This window comes from Bombyx mori, chromosome 26 (genome assembly GCF_030269925.1).
Source record: "Bombyx mori chromosome 26, ASM3026992v2".
NCBI lineage: Eukaryota > Metazoa > Arthropoda > Insecta > Lepidoptera > Bombycidae > Bombyx > Bombyx mori.
In genome coordinates this window covers 3,093,338-3,118,229 of record NC_085132.1, presented here as the reverse complement: position 1 = coordinate 3,118,229, position 24,892 = coordinate 3,093,338, and the positions used below count along the sequence as shown (strand labels likewise).

General features: G+C 38.9%; 3 protein-coding genes across 5 annotated transcripts; 1 reads left to right on the top strand and 2 right to left on the bottom strand.

Annotated features, from left to right (window-relative positions):
• Nucleotides 1-932: 932 nt before the first annotated feature.
• Nucleotides 933-4,981, bottom strand: LOC134201504 (uncharacterized). The gene is made up of 2 exons (XM_062676377.1): nt 4,268-4,981; nt 933-1,144 (listed from the first exon to the last, which is right to left on the bottom strand). The coding sequence occupies exons 1-2, from the start codon at nt 4,728-4,730 to the stop codon at nt 948-950; spliced, it is 660 nt and encodes a 219-aa protein (XP_062532361.1). The 5' UTR covers nt 4,731-4,981; the 3' UTR covers nt 933-947.
• Nucleotides 4,982-5,235: 254 nt separating this feature from the next.
• On the bottom strand, nt 5,236-7,943 carry LOC134201503 (uncharacterized). Its single transcript, XM_062676376.1, has 2 exons — nt 7,744-7,943; nt 5,236-7,500 (listed from the first exon to the last, which is right to left on the bottom strand). Exons 1-2 carry the CDS (start codon nt 7,801-7,803, stop codon nt 5,353-5,355), a joined length of 2,208 nt encoding a protein of 735 aa, XP_062532360.1. The 5' UTR covers nt 7,804-7,943; the 3' UTR covers nt 5,236-5,352.
• A 5,910-nt stretch (nt 7,944-13,853) lies between these two features.
• On the top strand, nt 13,854-24,883 carry LOC101738188 (ornithine carbamoyltransferase). 3 transcript variants are annotated; one of them, XM_062676305.1, is made up of 8 exons: nt 13,855-14,177; nt 15,250-15,327; nt 15,612-15,732; nt 17,148-17,296; nt 19,267-19,420; nt 20,028-20,153; nt 20,748-20,924; nt 24,005-24,883. In XM_062676305.1, exons 3-8 carry the CDS (start codon nt 15,661-15,663, stop codon nt 24,179-24,181), a joined length of 855 nt encoding a protein of 284 aa, XP_062532289.1. In that variant the 5' UTR covers nt 13,855-14,177; nt 15,250-15,327; nt 15,612-15,660; the 3' UTR covers nt 24,182-24,883. The 3 variants fall into 3 exon arrangements, with proteins under 3 accessions (XP_021208168.1, XP_004933038.1, XP_062532289.1); XM_021352493.3 differs by lacking the exon at nt 15,250-15,327 and having other exon boundaries at nt 13,854-14,170; XM_004932981.5 differs by lacking the exon at nt 15,250-15,327 and having other exon boundaries at nt 13,854-14,177.
• Nucleotides 24,884-24,892: the final 9 nt, after the last annotated feature.

Here is a 24,892-nt window from a genome sequence, read left to right as displayed (position 1 = left end):
GCGAAGGTGTAGCGCGGCTCCATCAATGCGGGCTCTTGGCCCGTCGACCGAGGGAACCGGCGGTCGTGGTAATGGTGGCCGCCGGTCCGGCGTCTAGGGGACGGCGAGATGGATGTAATATGCTTTGCGTAAACCCTGTCTCGCCGTCTGAATAGCTCCGACTGGGTTCCCACCCGGGCCGGGGTAGAGCACTGGCTGTGAGCGGAAGGAGGTTCAACTCCCACATACGATGGGGATCTGGCGATTTTCTCAAGTGGAGAAAAAAAAAGAGGACCCTTTTAGATAATCACAGGTAGTTGTTAGCAACTCCACTACACCTGATTCAGTCCATAATTGCCGACCAGTTCTAACGAAGCTGAAAAATCCTACGGTTAACAATCATTTCATAACAATAATGCTTGGGACTAGGAGATACTGTATGGAAATGGTAGTGCGAGGTAGAGGGGGAAGAGATCGACCGAAGAAGACATGGATGGAGTGTGTGAAAGACGATATGAGAGAGAGAGGAGTGAGGGTTGAGCTGACGGCTGATAGAAGAGAAAGGAGGAGAAAAATTAGCTGTTACGACCCCACCTAGCGGAAAGTGGAAAGATGAAGAAAAAGAAGAATTTACAAAAAAAAAAACAAAGATTTATAAAATAAAATGATTAACGCTATGTGATTAATATTAATGGTTTTAGCAACAAAATCACTGCAAACTTTTTACGATCCAAACTCGATTGGCGAAGTGTTTTAGATGCATTTGTGTTTTGGATGTCAAAAATATCGTGTGTAACGAGACAAGAAGGTAAACCGGAGTACATAAAATTCTATTGTCTCACCTTGTACATCTCAGATATCATAATTTCTGTGGCCATAGGTCAGAATATGATAAATACAATTTCATTACTTTACAGGTGTTGCAAATGATGTGACAATAAAAACCAGCAGCGTAACGACAAGTTCTTTTATTTGTGCGAGAATGCAGAAAAGCAGGTAGAAATGGCTGGCACGGCTTGTTTTATTAACACTATCCCCCCTTCGTTGGCTTTGGCTGGCGGCGGTGGCGGTGGCTGTGGCGGAAGGGGGCGTGTTAATATGGCTTGGCGGCTTGGCTGGCGGCAGGGCATGACAGCTGACGTCACGTCCGTTACATTCGGCCATCCTGCAACAATTGCTCCCGCAATGGGGAACACACAAAGACATTTAGTTCTCAAATAAATCAATAAGGTAAGGTCTTCAGTTTCGAGCTGCTCATCGGAACTACTAGCGCTAACGGACACATGGGCTATACTTTTATAGGGCCTTAATGAATCTGTTGATACCAGGCCAGTGAAGTTTTTACAACTTCATAAACCTTTTAGATATACTTCTAATTCGATACCGATTGTTACCTACTACTTTAGTTGCTACATACGGACCTGAGTACAAATCGTCTAATTTGGTATTAATCTTAGCGGCGCTACTAACCAGTTGGAGCCTGTCTCTACGATACAAAATCCCTTTTTTTATAAACATGAGCATTTTTTTATATTAACGTTGTGCGTCATTATTGTTCTCGCTTATTTTATCCTAGTTGTAGCTATCTTACGCTGAGCGTCAACAGTTTCTGGTTCGCGACCAGGAATCGAAACATCACATATTGACCTACCAGAGCGCGCAAAGATTAAATCACAAGGCTTGTAGCCGCTGCTACTTTCAATTGTGTTGTTTGTGCCTCAAATGACGGAGTTCACTAAATTATTTGAAGCTTCACTAGGATCAGTTGCCCGCAACACATAATCAACCTGGCCAATTAGCGCGCGGACAAGCAATACCGTTTAACGTATGCCTAAACTGTTTATCTTCCGATATATTTTTTTAAAGTACCTACTCGTAAAAGCTTTCCCACAGTCTGTCACCACGTGATTCGGGTATCTGGACAAACCCTATTAATATATTTTTCAATGCACGAATGGTCCCGATTGAATTTACAGTACGCGTTAGTTCAGCTATCACAAATTTAGACAACGCATCTTCATTACGATCATGTACTGGTTGGTGCCCTTTAGATGTCCTACAGAAGGGCATCATGTTATCTATTTGTACCATGCGCATAGTACCAGATGGTTTAGAGATCGGATATAGACAGTCTTCTTTTTTTTAACATAGCTATCCTTGTCATGTATACAATAAAGATATGCTGCCACGTATTTCCTAATAAAGCATGTCATTTTAAAAAAAAACAATATTGGCTTTTAATCAAAGCTAAACGATGATTTAGATCCACGTGACAAATGTCGTCATAGTGCATTTGTACAATTTCCCATTTAGCCGAAGGGACTGCGAGTCTGTTTCCGTTAAGTTTTTCGAACTAGTTCATAATTATCTTTAACATCAGCGCGACTTCGTCCGCGTGGAATGTAGTTCACAAAAAATGCTTTATTTTAGAACAAATTTGGTTAACATAAAAAAAACGTTATAGTGAGCCAACCTTAACATATAGACATATGCTATCGCGGACATATTTTTTTTAGATCTTTCTGCAGCGCACGCACCGGAAGCTCTCAAGGGAAAATAACCCGATTTTGAAACATTCTTTACTGGTACTTCCCTTGTATTGGTCTTGGCGTGACACAGTGATGGTCTTAGCGGTCTTAGCGTTATATAGCCTACCTTTCTCAATAAATGGGTTATTTAACAATGCAAGAATTTTTCAAATCGGACCAGCAGTTCTTAAGATTAGCGCGTTCAAACAAACAAACTCTTCAGCTTTATAATGTTAGTATAGATTGCTTTATAATCGAACCAAGCTTTTCGTCCTGACATTGCACAGTACAGAATCAATGAGTAACTAAGACGATTCACGTTCATCATGTCAACAGGATGCCTATTAAGCGCGTCTACAAATGTTAATCTTCTTTCAAAACTCACCATCGCGCAATGCGTGGTATAATGTCGCGTTTGGTAAGCGTAGCACAAACCACAGTACAATCAGTTTCTACTATATCATGTTTACCTACTTCATAAATACTGAACCTACGAAGCGATTGAACGACCGCCAGGTTATGAGCTCTTAACTATGATACACACTCTTCCTTCCTAGTAACCCGGCTAAAATATCAGGCCGCAGTGAGTTGTCAGTTTGTTTTTGTAATAATATACCAGAAATTCCTAAGCTACACGCATCGGTTTGTATTTCTGTAAGAAGCATAGGATTATACAGAGCTAGCATAGGTTTGGAACATAAACTGTTTTTCAGTTGTTCGAAATTCGCGTTATGTTCACGGCCCCACACCTATGATTTATATTTTTTTTTTCTTAACTCTGCTAATGGACGCGCAATCACGGCAAAACTGGGAATAAACTTTCTAAAGTAACACATAACCAATAAACTGTCGCACACTATGAGCATTATTTGGCACAGGAAACAGCGAAACGGCCGTCAATTTTTGTTGCACCCGGCTGTATACCGTCTGAAGATATTTCATGACCTAAATAAGTGACTTGTTTCTCCAAGAATGAGCATTTACTCATATTTAATTTTAAGTCTCCACCATAAAATTTCCCAAGTACTTTCTCAATAATTATTGAACCTGATTTTTTATCAACTGAGGGTAGAGGTAAATCGTTTAAAATTGCTAGTATCTCGATTTGACCTACATTACTTTCATTATTTTTACCCATTTCTTTTCTACCCACAGACTCAATTATTTTATTTATTAAACGCATTTAACTGCATGACGCATTTGCTAAAACAAAAGGAATTCTAGTGTACTCGTAATAATGACTTTGCGGTGTAATGAAAGCAGTTTTATGCGTCTGGCACAATGCTTAATTGATGGTAGCCCTGTACAAAATCTAAACTCGTGAAGTACTGTTTGATAGGCGATGCTTATATTTTACCGCGATAGCGTTTAACGCACGATAATCAACGCATGGCCTACTGTCGCCGTTATTTTTCTTAACAAGGATCACTGGTAAAGCGTAACTAGATTCAGATTCTTTTATATTACCGGCATCTAAAAGTTGATTAGCTTTAGATTTAATTATCGTTTGTTCATTATGAGAAAGTTTTTAAGGGTGGCGATACACGGGCTGATCACTAGTAAGCTTAATTTGCATTTGAACTAAATTGGCAATACCTAAATCATGTGTATTCGTAGCAAAGCAATGCTTATTCTGTATGTTTTTAATCTGAATGACCCTTATTATTTAATGGCTCCTTTTAATTTTTTTTTTTATTTCTACCCTCAAATCTCGAAATATTTGCAATGGCATGGCTAGGGCAAGTAGAAATGCAACACACCTGGCTGTTGGGCTGTGGCTTCTCGCAGCTGTTGGCCCTCGGCAGGACCTCGCCCGGCGGCCACATGATGGTCTCCGAGCCCATGTTGATGACTTTGATGTAGCTGTCTTCGCCGCGCAGCAGCGTCGCAGGCAGGGAGAAGGAAGCTCGTAGCCGTGAATCTCGTGAAGCTCCGTGAAGCTCGTAGTGCCGCAGTGGAGTAACCACGTTGCTGCTCTTCTAGTTTCTCTCCACGTGAGCCAGAATGATGGAAGGACAGGGCGGCAGGCGCTCTTGGTCCGACGTCGTAGTCCCTTTGATTTGATTGTTCCAGGTTCTTCACCTTGTAGCTCAAGTATCGCCTTGTGGACCTCCTTCTGAAGCAATTTTTCAACACTTTCCTCGCCAGTGGAATAGGAGCTTCATCTTCTTCAAACTTGTCAGAAGACCGAGAGATCTGAGCGTGTATATGACGTTGTTTCATTTCTTTATGCCACTTCTGATTGTTGCAAATGATGTGACAATAAAAACCAGCAGCGTAACGACAAGTTCTTTTATTTGTGCGAGAATGCAGAAAAGCAGGTAGAAATGGCTGGCACGGCTTGTTTTATTAACACTATCCCCCCTTCGTTGGCTTTGGCTGGCGGCGGTGGCGGTGGCTGTGGCGGAAGGGGGCGTGTTAATATGGCTTGGCGGCTTGGCTGGCGGCAGGGCATGACAGCTGACGTCACGTCCGTTACACAGGACAAGCAATTAAATTTTTAAGAAATCTTGAAGGCACTATTAAAATATGAGACACTCGATATATGAAAAAAAAAAGTTTTTAAAACTAAGGAAATGTGTTACTAATTTGTAAAAATACGTAAAATTCTTTGTGGAATGCGTAGTATTCACGTATTGTTTTTTTTTTTAAAGAATGGTTGCACTTGTCACATTCTGATCAAAAGAAGTAGGTAGTTATCGTGTTATGATCTTAAATGAAAGACAAATATGAGAAAAATACTTTATTTAGATTTAAAATGCCAATGCAGAATATTTGGCATATAACATTGCGCTCGAAGCAGCATTAAAAAAATAAGATAATAGACTTAATAATAGAATAATTTCTATTCAGAATCGGAATTATAATCACTTATATGTGATGTGTCTACTACGTCGTTGTCAGACTTTATTACATTGTTATAGAAATCATGGTACACTGGATCAATGTACTGTAATAAAGATAAAATATCCTTATGTTTTTCTTTACTTATTAATAATGGCTGATTGTATGCCTTACGAACATCCATTATTGGTTGATTGCTTCGACTGGCTCTAGCTTTCCTCTTCATGTCACATATTTTAAACTCGTCTTCCACTCTCAGTGAATACTTAAAAGAAAAGAAACAAGGATGTTCTTTCTCGACACGTATCCAAAATATATTACGCCACAGAAAAGGAGCGTTATTTTGATCTTTGGTCTTCTTTATAAGCGACTGCTTTAGAATGCTCGAAAATGCAAAAATGTCGTCTTGTGACAATTCTATCACAGTGAACTTACTGCTGACCATTCTCACAAGCATGTACCAGTCATTTGGAATTGAAATTCTTCCATTATATTTCTTCTTGGCACGCTCAATTGAGGCATGGTCAGCATCACACTCTAAATGTGTATGACCAGGAACTAGAAATTTATGATCTATAGTCTTCAAACCAACTTTCTGCGTAAGTATGTAGTTATATACAACAGGTAATGTGTTGTTGCGGGTCTGTCCGGGACATGTATCTGAATAAATAATAACGTGCTCTGTTTCTTCGGGTAAACTCATTATGAACATTTTTAAGCAAGATGCTATTTCGTCAGCACCACGTTGCGCGATAGCTTCATGCCACATGAAGCAAGTAGTTTTCCCAGTGTTACAATTTCTGACTGTGAAATTAAAAGTCCATAGCTTCCTTTTGTAAAATGCTACACTAGTATTTAAGTATGGTGTAGCGAGACACTGCTGTAAATCACACACAGCGACAACGATAGTATTCCCAGATGCCTTGGCGCGTTGTTTATCGAATGATTTACATTCGTAATGGAAATTCGCTTTATCCTGATGAGAGACATGTTCGTCATGTAGTCTCGTTTTCTCGGTGTCATCTATAGTAATTTTTATTTTTGCTACAAATGTATCACAAGTATGACAAGTATCGTTATGTGGCTTTTTAAATTTTAAATTGAATGTCTTAAAAATATTACTATATGTAGAAATGCTAACTATTTTTGTAGTTATGTTGTCCATGGTATGTTGGTCTAGGTATAAGTTATACATTTTTTGTAAATTCAAGCCAGTCTCCAGGTATTTTTTCGTAGTGTGTCGTCTTGAATAGTGGCTTTCGTATGCAGGGAAATTAGAAATATGATTACGCACATAATCAATTGCTTCACTTGAATGTTTAATTTTTGGCTCATGTCTGCCTCTTTCATCCCGTCCAATGATACCTGTAGCTGACTTTTTCTTCTTGTCAATTATGCCGTTCACAAAACCACGATTCTCACCATACACGTTAAGAAAACAGTTTTGACAAACTTTTACTAAATTACCTTCATTTTCAATAAAGTACTCTACAGATACTTCTCTTTTCTTTTTGTTTTCAACCTGTTTAACTCTAATTGGCGGTGTTAATAGTATATGATTACTTAAATGTAAACGTTGCATATCCCTAGTTTCCATGGCGCGATAATCCGCAAAAACTCTTTGTAATTGTGCATTTGTAAATTTAGTTTTACATTTTAATCTGCATTCTTTTAGTTCACCTACAGATTTACCCAATATTTTTTTCCCAGCTTGATTTATGTATTCTTCCCCTCTTTTAATTTTTTCTGTTCTTTCTTTACGGAGTTTTCTTTGCATCATACCGACACCACGCTTCCTTTTTTTTCTCACATCATCCTGTGTTTGAGAAACCAACGCTGGGACAGCTGGGACAGTAAGGCTTCCAATACTTCTAGGGGTAGATGTCTTGCTAGATAACGATGATGACACGTGTTCATCATGTGTACCAGCAGGGAACCAATTACAATCCTGCGCATCGTCATCAGAACTATAATCTTCGCCGAGAGAAGTACGATCAGAACTATAAGCTCGATTACCTGACGGGCCGGGCAAAGATTGCAAGATATCTTGCTGAGCTACCAGAGTACCTGACGGGCCGGGCAGGGATCGCAAGATATCCTTCTGAGCTAATGGAGTACGTTCTCTCATACGTTGTTTCACAGTTAAATCCTAAAATGAATAAAAACAACGTTAGGCCTAGATGCCAGTATTTTATCTTTTGAACGATTACCTACTTAAATTAACGGTCATTATGTTTTGTTCAGAGTTCGTTTAATATAAAATATACTAGGCACAAGCAGTCAAATTTTATCAATTATTACAATATTGCTCACTAAAACGCCTACTTACTCTCGCAATAAACACTTTGACGCGCTTTGAATAAAATAACAATAAAAATAATGATAAACATACCTCTGAATCTTTTTGCCTCATAGCTAACTCCAACAACTTCTTACAGCGAGCACTCATCATTTAAACAGTAATTATAACCTATATTAATGTTCCTTTACCGGCGAAATAACGAAAACTAACAATAAACTACGAAATGTGCGGTACGCGAAACCATAATGACACGACACGTTATGACATGTTTCCCTCTAACCGAGTAATTTTTGATCATAAGTTGATAAGTGTGCTTTTGTCATATTCTGATCATTAAAAAACGCGTTGTCCTTTCGGTCAGATCCAAATAAAATCACTTAACGCAATATGACTAAAACAAAAGTTGAAATATAAAAATTATCATAATCTGATTAATATTCAATACAACAGTAATATTTTGCATGTAGTTATCCTAATATGACCAAATGAAAGAGCATTTTTTTGCGATTATGCCTATATTAATAAGTCGTATTGAGCAAAAATGTACTTATCATTGTCTGATCTATGACCACAGATTTAATTACTGCCACCCACTTTGGGAGGCGAACACCTTGTAGACGTCGCAATAGTATTACATGTGTCGTCCCCTTCAGGTTGTAACTCACAAATGTATTGCGACAGAAACCGTGAATAGTTAACTTGTGAAGCGAGCTAAAGACATCGGGAAGAAGACGGTAATTATACACTGCTAATCACAGTACCAAAAGTATGGATAAGTTACTAGAATATAGGTGAAATTGCAAAAAGTGTGAATGCTCTGATTTTTTTTGTTTTGACTGTTGAACGACGTCACGGCCGATTTGTTAACTGATTAATGGAGCCCATAGACATCAGCAACGTGATTACCGTTCTCCACCTTGAAAACTAAGTTTCAGTACAACAGCTACATGCATTACTGCTTCACGGCAGAAGTAGGCAGGGTGGTGGTACCTACCTCTGCAGGCTCACGAGATGCCCCTGCCACCAGTAATTATGCCAATTATATTTTTGATTTTTATTACAGGATAATATTTCTTGATCGTGGAAGTCATTCATGAACATGCGTTGAACACGTATCTCATTGTGATCTCATAATGCTCTTCATATAAATGATGATGATCTCTGTGTGGATTACGAATGTTCTTAGAGATTTTTGATAAATATAATGCAAAAAATACAACATTCCATTAACCCGGTCGAAGCCTGTCCTTAGCATGTTTAGCATTCAAGGATGCATTTATAACAGAAGAGATAATATTGAATCATATTATTCAGCGCATCCGAAGGAGACTTAACAACTCATGAGCAACTGCTTCGCGAATGAATCTACTACCGGATCGGAATCGCGACCCGCTGAGAAGATCCGGCCAGAAACTCAGCGAGCTGATTCATGGGTTAGGTTGCACGGCGAACTCTTTGTCGAGTTCGACGAGTACGGTTACCGAGGTCCCTAAGCCTGCTCCTAGTGTTAGAACTGAAGGCGTCTAATGCAAAGGTTATTGGATCTGATGGATCTATAAGGACGTGTCTAGGGAGACGATGGTGACTGACTCCTGCGTGATCAGGGTTCGGGGAGTAGTCAGCGGCGGCAACGATAAGACGAATATCATGACGATAATATGAACTGAGAATAAGGTCGTGAAATGTGAACAGACGAAAAACAGAAGACAAATAAACTTACAAGGGACATACAAATGAATTTTGAAAGACCATAAATAAGGTCGATCCTCCAAACTCGAAAGTCGACAATCTTCGTGACCCAATTTCGGTGCATCATCAAAAAGAGATGATAACAACTTAAGTGATGTTGATGGACGAAAACAGCTGGGCACTTCGTGTTCGTGAACAGTTAAAACTTTGTTTGGAACCAGAGCGATTTGTACAGTATCGTCAATGATCTCTAATTGTACGTTCAATTCCATCATGTAGTAGAAAAAAAGGTTCAATACAAGTTCACGAGTCACTTTGTCTATACTATAATATACTATCTATACTAATATTATAAAGAGGAAAGATTTGTTTGTTTGTTTGTTTCGAATAGGCTCCGAAACTACTGGACCGATTTGAAAAATTATTTTTCCATTAGAAGCCGACATTGTCCCTGATGAACATAGGCTACTTTTTTTTATTTTTTTTATTTTTTTTGTTTCATGTGTGTTTTAATGTTTCCGAAGCGAAGCGAGGGCGGTCGCTAGTAATATTATAAAAAGGAAGGATTTGTTTGTTTGTATTGAATAGGCTCCGAAACTACTGAACGGATTTGAAAAATTCTTTCACTGTTTGGAAGCTACACTATTCCCGGGTGACATAGGCTATAATCTTTTTTTTTTTTAATTAGGGATCCTTACTAAAACTCCAATAATACATTATTAGAGTTTTAGTAGAAAAAATGAAAATGTTACGTTTCATTCGAATTACTGTATTTTCATAATTATATCCTATAAGATAACCTGAGTGCTATTAATACTTTGGTACATGAGTATGGAAATTTAATTTTACATTAATTACCGTATTACCCTTCATACCTGACGTATAACTGATTGGCAGTAGAGCCAGACTGAATAGTAATAATACTCATCCGTGTCTCACACTACACGCTATCGTTACGTCAGATACACTATGTCGAATTTCAGCCATAAATTCCTCAAATCTGAAATACATCTATCTCTGTAACATGCTAACTCTATGGTGCATAAAGTTTGAATAATAAGGGTTTGTACATTGACCTTTTTTGTGGCGAAAAAACCTGCTTTTTTTATTGTTAGATGGGTGGAGTCTACAGCCCACCTGGTGTTAAATAGTTACTGGAGCCCATGGACATCTACAACGTAAATGCGCCACCCACCTTGAGATATAAGTTCTAAGATCTCAGTATAGTTACAACGGCTGCCCCACCCTTCAAACCGAAACGCATTACTGCTTCACGGTAGATACAGGCAGGGTGGTGGTACCTACCCGTGCGGACTCACAAGAGGTCCTGCCACCAGTAATTACGCAAATTATCATTTGGTTGGTTTGATTTTTATTACACGATGTTAAAAATCTGCTTAATAAAAATATGTTAACTATCACGAAAAACAAATCTAAATCTCGTCTCCCAAAATGAAAATGCTCTTCATTTCAATATGAGAACTCGATCGATCACCCAGATCCGGTTTATTTAGTATATTTTATCCGGTTTAAGTCGGCTCAGATTTGTTATTGGGTCAACGAATCCCCGAAACAGTATTGTTCGATTGAAAAATTGAAAAGTTTTGATTGGGTTTCAGGTTTCGCGGTTTATTCCGATCAGAGTTGTGCAATTGTTTATTTGTGCTTTTCATTTCTCGATTACAAATAAAATCTGAATTTAAGATTGATTGCATAATGAAACTACGATTTCTAAAAAAAAAAAAATCAACAAGCAATTCCATGTCTGTATCGGGCCTCCAAACCCAAGCCTTTTTTTTTTTCCACAGGAGAAAATCGCCGGATCCCCACCCGCGCGGCAGGTGGGGTATGTGGGAGTTGAACCTCACTAAAAACTCCTGCCGCTCACAACCGGCGCCCTACCTCGGACCGGGCCGGAGCCCAGTCGTGGCTATTGAAACGGCGGGACAGGGTTGACGCAGAGCACATTACATCCATCCCACCGTCCCACGCACGCCGGACCGGCGGCCGCCAGCGACACGACCACCGGCTCCCTCGTTCAGCGGGCCGAGAGCCCGCCTTGATGGCGCCGCGTTACACCTTCCCCCAGAACGGTCGGGGGAACGCGGTCTACCATCACCCGGCTTCTACTGCGGGTGAGCGTGCAAAGCTCGCCACCCCACGTCTGGGTCTCTCCCCGCACAAAACGGGTGGGACCCCTAGCTCTTAGGGGGCCAGGTCACGGATACGACCGCGGTCCCGACCCCCTGCTCGGCGGCGGCGGGTTTCTGCGTAGTGAGGAGAGCTTTGCCTCACTCGCCCCGCCGCCTCCTTCTGCGAGATGGTGCACTCGCAGAAGTCGAGCATAGCCTTCCATGACTCATCGCCGCCAAGCATCGACGCCACGACGCCAGGCAGCGACAAGTCAGGTCCTATCTTTGCGAGCAAGACACGGCGCTGCACCTCCCAAGCGGGGCAGACAGCGAGCGTATGCTCCGCCGTGTCCAGGTCGTGTCCACAATGGTGACACCTCGTCGTAAACCCAACCCTTAGTATCATTTTGGTGGTCTAATGTATTATTATTATTTTTATTGCTTAGACGGGTGGACGAGCTCACAGCCCACCTGGTGTTAAATGCTTACTGGAGCCCACAGACATCTACGACGTAAATGCGCAACCCACCTTGAGATATAAGTTCTAAGGTCTCAAGTATAGTTACAACGGTTACCCCACCCTTCAAGCCGAAACGCATTACTGCTTCACGGCAGAAATAGGCGGAGTGGTGGTACCTACTCGCGCGGACTCACAAGAGGTCCTACCACCAGTAAAAAGTATTAAGTATTTATTGGCTTTACAACGTGTATTATTGAGCTTATCATCGCAACGTGTATTCTCATAGGTAGGTACTTAATTATGATAAACATACTCGCATTTAAATACAACTTGTTATAGCAATGCTGGTACGAGGTTTTGTGAGCCCACACGAATAGGTACCACGACCGTTCAGTTTGTAGGGTGGGACAGATGTACTTACTATTAAGATGCTCAAATTAAATTTGTACAAATGATTACGATTGACTTCCACGCTGAAGGAATAACATCTATATGTACCTATATATACCTATATAAAAATTAATTGCTGTTCGTTAGTCTTGCTAAAACTCGAGAACGGCTGGACCGATTTGGCAAATTTTGGTCTTGAATTGTTTGTGGAAGTCCAGAGAAGGTTTAAAAGGTAGATAAATATGAAATTGCTCGGAATTAAATAAAAATAACAATTTTGTTTTTCCTTTGATGTGTCCCCCGTCGGACCGGGATTCGTATTGTTTGTTTTAAGTTGATTGTATAGAAAAGCTTAAGTCTTTTATTTATCGATTGAGACACTACGAAGTCTGCCGGGTCAGCTAGTCTTGTAATAAAAATCAAACCCGCAAAATTATAATTTGCGTAATTACTGGTGGTAGGACCTCTTGTGAGTACCACCACCGTGTCTATTTCTGCCGTAAAGCAGTAATGCGTTTCGGTTTGATGAAGGGTAGGGCAGCCGCTGTAACTATACTTGAGACCTTAGAACTTATATCTCGAGATGGGTGGCGCATTTACGTTGTAGAACACCAGGTGGGCTGTCAGCTCGTCCACCCATCTAAAAAATGTGTGGTGTCGTGGGACACCGGATAGGAACGAAGTTCCTTATTATAAAAATATGAATTTTAAGTTCTATTCGAGGCATAAAGAAAATAATTATTCGGGTATATACATTTTTTATTATGATTTTTTTATTGATAAAAATATAAAAAATATATGTTATTTTTTCTACGTTATTACAAAGTTCAAGTCGTACACTGTGTCCATTACTAATAAAAATCTTACGTTACGGACGTTTTTTCCCGGTTAGTAAGGAAGGATGGCAGGAAGGAAAAAAAAGAACAAAGAAAAAAAATTTACTTCAGTCAAGCAGGTGGCCGCATTTTAAATGTTCTACTACTCTATTACTAACTACTAACTACCCAACACCAGGTGGGGCATGATCCCGTCCACTCATTTAAGCAACATAAAAAACTGTAATGAAACTTATATCAAAATAAGTGTAACGACTTTTGAATGATTTAGGACATTTTAATTCATTTTCACCTTCCAATTCTCTTTGGAGTTCGGCGCCATTCGACCTCCCAACTTCGGACTAATTAGCAACCAAAACCTTGCAAGCACGATTGAGGCAACGTGACCAAATTTTAAATCCATCGTGTAGGTATATTCGATGTATATTGATGTGGGTGTTGCAAATCGTGTAGGTATATTCGATGTATATTGATGTGGGTGTTGCAAAATTGGAAAGTTAAACTTATTACCTAAAACTAATTATTTTGATTCGAAAATATTTACTTCTCAGCAGAACGAAAGTATTTTTATGATATTTTGATCTTTTGTTATAATTTAAAATAATTTTCCATAAATAAAAATAATTTCCGTTTTATGACGTATTAAAAAAATATTTAAGTAAAATGATACCAAGTTTTATAGGTCTCCAAATACTTCAATCTTTTTTACATTATTATGGGGGGAACCTAAACATAGAAAGGAAAAAGTTTATTCAGATAAAAGATCTTAGTTATAAAGAGATGAGAATAAAACTATACTTTTTCGGAAAGTAATGACAGAAGCGACAATGAAAGGGACATGAAAGGGATCATTTAACTAACTAACGAAAACTAACCTAAATACAATTTTGGATTGGACGTCATTTAAAAGACAAATTTTCTGTAAATACGTACCATAAAGAAAATGAAATTATTTGAGTGTTTCAATAAAACTTTACCCATGGTTCAACAATTTAGACTTCAACAATGCTGTAAGCCGTAAGTTTGATTTCGTCTATTAAATACTGATCTAGAATCCTGTCGTCGTGAAGTTGAAGTCGTCGTGGCCTAAAGGATAAGACATCCGGTGCATTCGTATCGAGTGATGCACCGGTGTTCGAATCTCGCTGGCGGGTACCAATTTTTCTAATGAAATACGTACTCAACAAATGTTCACGATTGACCTCCACGGTGAAGGAATAACATCGTGCAATAAAAATCAAACCCGCAAAATTATAATTTGCGTAATTACTGGTGGTAGGACCTCTTGTGAGTCCGCACGGGTAGGTACCACCGCCCTGCCTATTTCTGCCGTGAAGCAGTAATGCGTTTCGGTTTGAAGGGTGGGGCAGCCGTTGTAACTATATTTGAGACCTTAGAACTTATATCTCAAGGTGGGTGGCGCATTTACGTTCTAGATGTCTATGGGCTCCAGTAACCACTTAACACCAGGTGGGCTGTGAGCTCGTCCATCCATCTAAGCAATAAAAAAATAAAAAAAAGTAAAAAAAACGACACTGCAAGTTTTTGCCTCAAACGCTTTCAAAGGAAACGACAGTGCCAAGAAATTTGAGGTTTGATTTAGTCTAAACGTCGGCAATATCTACCTTCGAAGACTTGCTCTAAATAGGACTGAAGGTTTTAAAATATCCCAGTGCTCAAGTACCATTAGATGGTGAGGTAAAAGGCAAATACTCCATCCAATACTCCATTCAGTTTCACGATACTCAATAATATTTTATTCTCATATTGGCTTAAATGAATTTAATGTTTATTTGCCAATACCCTATGAAAACATTGATATTACGATAAGTAGTATTTAACTTGATTTACATAGGTCTACTTATCTGAACTCTGCTGTGTACTTAAAGATTGGAAATCAGAATAGAAATAACTATGAGCTCAAGGTGGTAGGACCTCTTGAGACTCCGCACGGGACGGTACCACCACCCTGCCTATTTCTGCCGTGAAGCAGTAATGCGTTTCGGCTTGAAGGGCGAGGCAGCCGTTGTAACTATACTTGAGACCTTAGAACTGATATCTCAAGGTGGGTGGCGCATTTACGTTGTAGATGTCTATGGACTCCAGTAACCACTTAACACCAGGTGGGCTGTGTGGACGTCCACCCATCTAAGCAATAAAAAAAAAGGTAGCTTAAGTGGCTTTTTTTTGTAAGATCTTGACCTGATACATTATCCATAGTCTTAGCCGGATACCTAGTATATATAGTATCCAGTATTACTATATACTTATTATTTATTTAGAAATATTGATATTTAAATGGTAATTTGCATTATCTTTCAATGATTCTTTAGAAACTCGTTTCTGAAATAAATCATTTTCATTTAATTGAATGATGTAATCTAGTCATCATAGATATACTTTACCGCCTGCAGACTACGCTAATTTTACTTATTTTCCTTATTTTCCTAGATGTCCGAAACCTCAACACCTAATATGTTTCAAACAGTGGACTGCTGAAATGGTCCTCGATGTTATTACTAGCGCCATTAATTTAAAATGTAAATATCGGAACACACATCAGAAAAGAATTGTAAATATATATCTTATTGGCTGTTTATTATAATTAAGGCTTCCGTCTTTCTATTAAAACTGCATTGAAACCCAAATATTGAATAATCCCTCCTCTGTAATCGAACAGTTTTGATATTTGTACGTTTAAAAATTTTGATGCGATATTTTGCGCAGATGTTAATGAACGAATTTGTTCCCAAAATTCATAACATACCTACCACTTTTTATGTTTCATGAATCTGCACTGGTCAGCAGCGATCTCTTCATAATTGCCGAGACATCATTGTAAATATGCCGGAAGTGTTATTTTCAATATATAATATATACTTATACTTATATTGTAAAGGGGAAAGATTTGTTTGTTTGTTTTGAATAGGCTCTGAAACTACTGAACAGATTTGAAAAATTCTTTCACTGTTGGAAAGCTATGCTATCCCCGGGTGACATAGGCTATATTTATTATATTTTCAAAAAAATTAGGGATCCTTACTGAAACTCCTATAATGTAACCTAGCCGGGGCGGGCCGCTAGTTGAAGAAATAAATATAGAAGTATCTGACTATAAATATTGCTCATTGGATAGGTACCTTTGGAAAATATTTCTAAATAATTTGGACAGTGGCGTCTTGCCAACAAAAAATGTACAGTACCCGACAGTAAATATTGCACATCGGTCTTTGGAAAGAGATAGTTGAAGTCGTCATGGCTTAACGAACAAGACGTCCGGTGCATTCGTATCTAACGATGCACTGGTGTTCGAATCCCGCAGACGGGTACCAATTTTTCTAATGAAATACGTACTTGACAACTGTTCACGATTGACTTCCACGGTGAAGGAATAACATCGTGTAATAATCCCGCAAAACTATAATTTGCGTAATTACTAGTGGTAAGACCTCTTGTGAGTCCGCACGGGTAAGTACCACCACCCTACCTACTTCTGCCGTGAAGCAGTAATGCGTTTCGGTTTGAAGGGTGGGGCAGCCGTTGTAGATGTCTATGGGCTTCAGTAACCACTTAACACCATGTGGGCTATAGCTCGTCCACTCGTCTAAGCAATTAAAAAAAAAAAAAAATTGTCGGCTAATTTCGGCTCCGCAGAGCGCTATCTCTGTCGCACAAAACAATAACAGTCCGATTGCACTAGAAGAACGTCCAACAAACGACATTATGCTTAGTGAGAGTTTTCTTTAACTTCTTGAAACCCTAGAAGCGCTGTTCCAACTCCATACAAATTTGAAAACTCGAACTAAGCACACTGATAGGTAGTGCATAACACCGAAGCCGAAATTAGCCGACTCACTTTCCAAAGACCGATATGCAATATTTATTGTCGGGTACTGTACATTTTTCGTTGGCAAGATGTCACTGTCCAAATTATTTAGAAATAATCGAAAGGAAATTTAACAATTTTGTGTTTCATTAAAAAATCAGGATGTCTTGAAAAATACAAAAGTGATGATTTTGCAAGAGGTGAACGAGCCAATCTTAAATATGGCCGTATCAAAAGCTGCTACACTACTCGGAGCTTTTGACGTCAATATTACGGATCGAGTAGTTTGGGATCATGACTATAATGGCAGGTATGAAGTGCAGACAATTTGAAGTTAAAACTACCATAATATATTAAATAATTTTAAAACCGACCCAAACTTCGCGTGTCTGTGGTCAAGTAATATGACGTATTCATTGGCTGTAGTTAAGAGCATAAATTAGCAAGAGCTTTTGCCAAAACCGAGAATTATTCGACTCGAATGTAGGCTGAAAAAAGATACTACAGTTCAGTATGAAGAGGGCATACACTGACGAAGAAACGGAATGGAAAGTTCACGAGGCCGTTTTCGTATGCCTGAGTCATTGTAGCAGGGCTTTTAATTTATTATATATTTAACCAGATTTAAAAAAAAAAGTGCGTGCGTACAAAGTACACATGTCAGAAGTGAAACTTTTTTGGCGAACTAATTTATAAGTCTTGCTTATATTTATACAAATATAAAACTTTAGATTTCCGAGACTGACACCCGTATCTTTAGTCGTTCACACGAGCTTAACTCGACTCGACTCAACCTCCAACGCGCGTTTTGGTATGCTTAGTCGTAAAAATAAACTCCACTCAAACGTCCTTGGAAAATTTTCCTAACTGGAGTGAAGTAAGCGAACTGTCAAGTCAAGGTACGTCGCGACGTACCTTGAACGTTCCTCAAGGCTGGTTTTCTATCAATATCCAAATAGTATGTGGACCGCAAATGGAAATATATGATATTGTTGTGCAATGGCATGTGTGTGCATGATTCCCGCATATTTTGATAATTTAATTTTGATAATATTTATTAATAAAGTAAATAGTTCGAGGTTAGACATTTGAAACGAAGTTTATTTTATTTACCTACATAAGAGTCATATTTTGCTTACTACCTGATAAATAAAGTCAATGCGATTATAAGTTTTATTTATATAATAATAAACTGGTGGTTGTGGAAAAGCACTTCAACAACACGATGCAACCAAAATCACACAAAAGCGGCGAATAAAAATACAAAGCCGGATCCGAAATCTAAAATAATAATAGGTTAGAAAATAAATAATACACTTTCAGATTTACCACACGCACACATATTTACGAATAACTCAGCAACTAATACATCAAACAAGTTCATCTAGTTGCAAACAGACAGCGGCAGCTTGACTTTGACATTAAACAATGACCATAGACTACAGAAGTCTATGGGTTTGATGCTAGCTTGATCAAATTTTCATCATTATTACCTCACTCGAGGACAGTTGAGGAATATTGTAATGGTCGACTAAAAATACCAAACTCGAGTAAGTTTGGAGGGAATTCTTGAGCATCATCGGATGAGTTAAGAGTGGAGGACTATTTTACGAAACGTCTAAAGATACGGGCATTAGAGTAAGGGAAAAAGGAAGATATGTTCCCGCCAAAAGTCTGTCGAATGTCAATCTCAAACCTCAGTGTTGATAGTCACATTATGTTTAGATTTCTAAATTGTAAATGACTAATATTTTGCCAATTGAATTGACTAATTTAATTTCAAGCTATTTGATTAATGTTCCAAATTCTTTTCATTTCATTTCAATTCCTATTAACATTTTTCACAAAAAAAATATAAAATATTAGGCCGTATGGTATGATACATTTGCCTTTCCAGTTGGAAAAATACAACAACTACTACTACTGACATTTGACAAGTACTTAATTTCAATAGTAGTTTGATGTCTTCTTCCGTTGCATACCTGCGTGACGTTCTGTAAAAATCAGTGATAGAACATATTATGACTTTTAAATAACAGAGCGCATAGGTTTCGCAATGAACGTATAGTTTACATAGAAAATATAGCATTTATGTACATATTTAATATCCACTTCATTACAGTTGTGATGTATATTCACACTCATCCTACAGCTAAAGGGGGACATGATAGTGTCGTATCGAATTAGTGAATGATTTTCCCATCACGTTGAAAAAGCTCATAATATCGCGTACTTCAAAAAGTTTAGTTGTTTAAAAATAAATAATCTTGAACATTTCAGCATATTCTCGTTCATGTCCGATGTAATTTTCGTGTCCACCACTACACACATGTGCGTTCAGAGGTTCGCTGAGAAATCCCTAGTTCCTGTCATCTGCATGAGATCAAGGACCCACGCAAGCATACAATCTTTGGCCACTATTATGGCTATAATTGTTAGCTATGACATTTTTTCTGTGAATAAACATTAAAAACTTCGCAAAACATTGATTTAAAATTTCATGTAGCTTGCGAAAAGCGTAGAATATTACAATGTAACATTACCTAGGTATACTATATCCATTTCTTTATTTTCTCGATGACAGTTCCAATTTTATAGTTGTAGTGTTGTGACCAAATAAGTAATATAATAATAAGTAATATCGATCGCATATATTTATTATGTTTTGAACAAAGACAAATACAACAAAAACATTCAAATATATTTTTTCAAGCGCGGAGCACATTCAATGGCCCACCGCCATTTTGTATTTGTTTCAATATTTTATACCAAACTAAATATTCGTACGTAAGTTCGAAAATAATATAATATACACGTGAGTGAGGGATAATTAAGTTAAAATTAATGTAGACAAAAACTCGACATTGTTTGACATTAAATTTCGTTCATTCAATAAACATTCTGCCCTTGGCATTGCTGAAGTCCATGGGCGACGGTAACCACTCACCATCAGGTGGGCCGTATGCTCGTCTGCCTACAAAGGCAATAAATAAAAAAAAAAACAGAAAACGAGAAAATTTACATAATTTGTTACATTATAGGAAGAATTTGGCAGTATGAGATGCGTCAACGTGTCATATATGGGACCACCCCATCCCATACTCAACTCCTACTTACTACTCTGTCCAATGTTGGGAGCAAACTTCAAGTTTAAATGTTGCTGTGAGGTGAACACAATTTATGATTAAAATATTTGGTAAAAAATAGTAGCGTCTCTTTTGAATACTGTTAACACTGTCAAATACGAACTATATATTGAATCCTAATACATATCTATATGTAACTAACCTACGCTTTTATTAACAGTCCTAATTGCTTGTTTTTTTTTTTTTTTTTTTATTGCTTAGATATGTGGACGAGCTCACAGCCCACCTGGTGTTGTGGTTACTGGAGCCCATAGACATCTTCAACGTAAATGCGCCACCCACCTTGAGATATAAGTTCTAAGGTCTCACAACGGCTATCCCACCCTTCAAACCGAAACGCATTACTGCTTCACGGTAGAAATAGGCCGGGTGGTGGTACCTACCCGCGCGGACTCACAAGAGGTCCTACCACCAGTAAGATTGCTTGTGTCAAAGTTTGATCAAAAGCAAATGATGTAGGTACGGATAATCGTTTATCAAGTCAATTTATCGTCTTATAATAAGGTGCCTTTCCACTGATGAGTTTAAGATCATCAATAAAGATTGACAATGACACGATTGAAATAGACGTCTACTTCGGTATAATTAATATATACATTTAATTTATTTGTGCAGAAATGTCCAGTGAGCCCGCTCCTTTACAAAAGCAGCGAAGAGTTGACAGCACAGTCGGCAACGGAAGTAAAGCAGTGCAGCGATAAAAACGATGTTTTGAAAAATACGTGCGTCGTCATCGCTGGTCCAACCACAAAGCATAGGGATAAAATTGAACTATTTAAATTTTCGATTGAAGTGAGTTTATCTTGTAGTATTTTTTATTCCGTCGCATGTATATTTTATGACGGTTATTAGTTTGGTAGCTAAACGAAACGCAGCACGATTCCCGAGAGAAGGCATGATGACAGTAGTCAAGTATCGCCAAAATATTAAATTGATCTAATGAAACAGGATTCAAGGATTTTGAAAAATGTATTTATTTTCATATTAATGACGAGATTGATGATTTATTTGTTAAAATAAATCTACAAAATACAACAATCAGCCATGATAGCTTAAACACCAATCAGAGTGAATTACGTCACACCTTAATAAACGTCATCTTGTTTCGTTTGAGCTTACGCGCGATCACTGCAATGTTAACAGAAAAACTATTGTTTTCGCTTTACCTGTCGCTAAAATACATTTTATAATCGTAGTTCATCAATCATCTAATGTTTACTATTGACGTACTGAAGTTCATCAAGCATCTGTTTACTATTGACGTACTGAAGTAGGCTATGCGTCATGATAATCGCCTTATCGTTGCCGCCGCTGACTACTCCCCGAATCCTGATCATGCAGGAGCCAGTCACCGTCGACGCCCTAGACACGTCCTTACGGATCCATCAGATCCAATAACCTTTGCATTAGATACCTTCAGCTCTAATACTAGGGGCAGGCTTAGGGACCCCGGTAACCGTACTCGTCGAACTCGACGTGCAACCTAACCCATGCATCAGCCCGCTGAGTTTCTCGCCGGATCTTCTCAGCGGGTCGCGATTCCGATCCGGTAGTAGATTCATTCGCGAAACAATTGCTCTTGAGTTATTAGGTCTCCTTCGGAGGCGCTCGGGCAGTTGTTAGCAAATCCCACCCCTCTTGGCTGAGCCTTTGCTCGCCCACCTGTCCTGGTGAAACTGGAAAGGCCTTCGGGCCAGCAGTAAACTTTCAATCATAAAAAAAAAAAAAAAAAAAACGTACTGAAGTTTACTAATCCGTGACGTAAGGATCGACGCCATGACACTGAACAGCGTTTTAGCGCGAAATAAAAACTTTAAATTTAAATTTCATTTTATTGCATGAAACCTGTATTTTCTACAGAAATATGATATATTTTTATAGATACTTCTGAATATCATAGAATAGATATTGAAAATTAGTCATCATGCCTATTGCGGTATCGTCGGAACTCGGTTAACTTCGTGCTACGACCGAACCTAGCCGATGGAGGCGCGTAGACGCTTCGCTAGAAATAAATAATAGTGTTCTGTGCGTAGACGCCATCACACTTATCAACCAGCCTTCTCGAAGAGCGGTGCCTCCGTCCTAAGAACTGTCATTCGTTTTCGTTTGCTAAGCTCGATCACCCTATTCGGCCCTATGATGTCTGACGATGGTGTTCATAATCTTACGACCTACCTCGTGGTTCACGATGCCCAAGGACAATAACAAACAAAGGAGCACACCGAACCCATTGTTCTGCGCTCACACCTCCAACCTCTCAGAACTGTTTTAGCAATCGAAAATCGTAAATTTGAATCTTAAGGTTTTAGGTGAAACTAGTGTTAAAATAGGGGTGATATTAATATCGAGGGGTGAAAGGATATTTGGCTTAAGCGACATTTCCCTTAATACGCGACATTTATCTATGTAATTAGAGGGTTTTATTAACATCAACAGTTCGATGTTTTTAATTGGAATTAAATTTAATTTAGTATCTGGACATACACTAATGGTTCGTGACGGTGCTTTTAAAATCTTTTCACTGAAATCGTGCTCAATAGTTGCAAAGAAGCTCTGAAAACAATTGGCCGATAGCAACCCTTTCGATCAATCCGACACTTACGGCCTGGCCACGGGGATCGGCGGTGCGAACAGCGAAGCGGTGGGCGAGGCGACCATTCGCGCAGCACCGTTTGCAGGCCACGGGTACTCACGTTCGCCGCCGCGACTAGTAAGGAAGTCCGACAGCGAAATGTCTATATCGAAATTATCTCGATATTGCTTACAAATTAATAGTTTTTTGGTTCAGGACCTATTATTTGGAAAAGATTGTGAAGTACATGATTTGAATAAGAATCGGAGTATACCTATAGATGGAGAATTCCACAAGAAGTACGAGAAATACTTTGGGTGGCTAGACTTCCAAATAGCTGGTCTAGCTAGTATTTCAGCTATTTTATTTTTTTATTGCTTAGATGGGTGGACGAGCTCACAGCCCACCTTGTGTTAAGTGGTTACTGGAGCCCATAGACATCCACAACGTAAATGCGCCACCCACCTTGAGATATAAGTTCTAAGGTCTCAAGTATAGTTATAATGGCTGCCTCACCCTTCAAACCGAAACGCATTACTACTTCACGGCAGAAATAGGCAGGGTGGTAGTACCCACCCGTGTAGACTCACAAGAGGTCCTACCACCAGTAATTACGCAAATTATTATTTTGAAGATTTCATTTTTATCACACGATGTTATTCCTTCACCGTGGAAATCAATCGTGAACGTTGAGTGTTGTTGAGTACGTATTTCATTACAAAAATTGGTACCCGCCTGATATTCGAACACCGGTGCATCGCTCAACACGATTGCACCGGACGTCCGTTAGGCCACGACGACTTTAAAAATATAAAATAAAAAATAAATAAAAAATATAAAAATTTCGGCGTTAATTTTTCGCGGCGAAAACAACTAAACTCATTTAATCACTGCACTATTCGCCGCGACTACCGCTCGACTCCGTGGCTCGCGCCGTCCGTATTCATGCATTTGTTTTGCTCGCCCGCCGCATCGCGCGATTCGCTCGGTACATTTCGCCGGTCGCTTCGCCGGTCGCCGGTGCGCGTGGCTTGTTAGGTACATTTCTATGCGCTTGTTTTAGTCGCTAGACGCTTCGCCGTTCGCACCGCGCGAATATTCGCATCGGCGAATGTCCCGTGGCCAGGCTGTTAAGCTTTCTTAAAACCAAATTCATCGTGAATTAAATAGGTATTTTTCATCATAATACATAATATTACTTCTGACGTTTCGAATACTTAAGTTTTTATGATCACGGGCGAATATCATTTTTCTGTTACATTGATTATTATCATTATTATTTTCGTTTTTTTTTCAGGATATACAAAGAAATACGTGCTGTAGCTGGTTGTTCTTCCACACGTGTCCTCGTGGCGAGGAGGTCGACGACAAGCTATTCTGTCATTTAAATTCTAGAACTTTCAACGCGATTGAGAACATGCATTACATTGCGGCCGCATTAATGGCTAATGCAGTAAAAGGCTACAAATTTTAAGAGTTACCGATTATTTACAGCAATGGATAGTCTACAAATTTTATACTAGACTAGCGGACCCGACAGACTTTGTCCTGTTAATGCATACACAAAAATTCATTCAAGTCGATCCAGCCGTTTAGTTGCAGTATACATAAATAACCTAGATACCGACTGCAGCGCCACCTGCCGGACTAATTTGTGAATCTAAACCATTCAAGGCGCTAGTTAAATGCATTCAAAAAATCCATTCAAATCGGTCCAGCCGTTTAGGAGTTCAGTGACATACACACGTACAGTAGAATTATACATCTCTCTTCTTTTTCTCCACCTTATCCTACTAGGTGGGGTCGGCACAGCTAATTTTTCTCTTCCATTCTCTTCTATCAGCAATCATCTCAACACTCACTCCTCTCTCTCTCATATCGTCATTCACACACTCCATCCATGTTTTCTTAGGTCGACTTCTTCCCCCTCTACCTTGCACTACCATTTCCATACATCTCCAAGTCACATGCATCTTCTCTCTACGCATCACATGTCCATACCGTGCCGTAAAATCGTAGTAGAATTATATATATGAAGATAAATATTAAAAGAAGTTACCTGAAGTAATCCGTCACGACACATTAACATGTGACATGTCTTCGGTATTTCTGTATTCGTGAAATGTCTGAATTTGTTACGTAAAAATAATAAAACCTTAAATGAAAACGATTATAATTTGTTTAA

Bases quoted from the DNA above. Each gene is read 5' to 3' on its own strand.
- LOC134201503 (XM_062676376.1), bottom strand. From the start codon at position 7,803: ATGATGAGTGCTCGCTGTAAGAAGTTGTTGGAGTTAGCTATGAGGCAA. The intron at 7,501-7,743 runs GTATGTTTATCA...TATTCATTTTAG, and splicing joins TGAGGCAAAAAGATTCAGAG to GATTTAACTGTGAAACAACG.
- LOC134201504 (XM_062676377.1), bottom strand. From the start codon at position 4,730: ATGAAACAACGTCATATACACGCTCAGATCTCTCGGTCTTCTGACAAG. The intron at 1,145-4,267 runs GTGTGTTGCATT...CAATTGTTGCAG, and splicing joins AGCCACAGCCCAACAGCCAG to GATGGCCGAATGTAACGGAC.
- LOC101738188 (XM_004932981.5), top strand. From the start codon at position 14,104: ATGAAATTATTTGAGTGTTTCAATAAAACTTTACCCATGGTTCAACAA. The intron at 15,733-17,147 runs GTAAATATATAT...TTAAAAAATCAG, and splicing joins ACACACATCAGAAAAGAATT to GATGTCTTGAAAAATACAAA. The intron at 19,421-20,027 runs GTTAGCTATGAC...GTTACATTATAG, and splicing joins CCACTATTATGGCTATAATT to GAAGAATTTGGCAGTATGAG.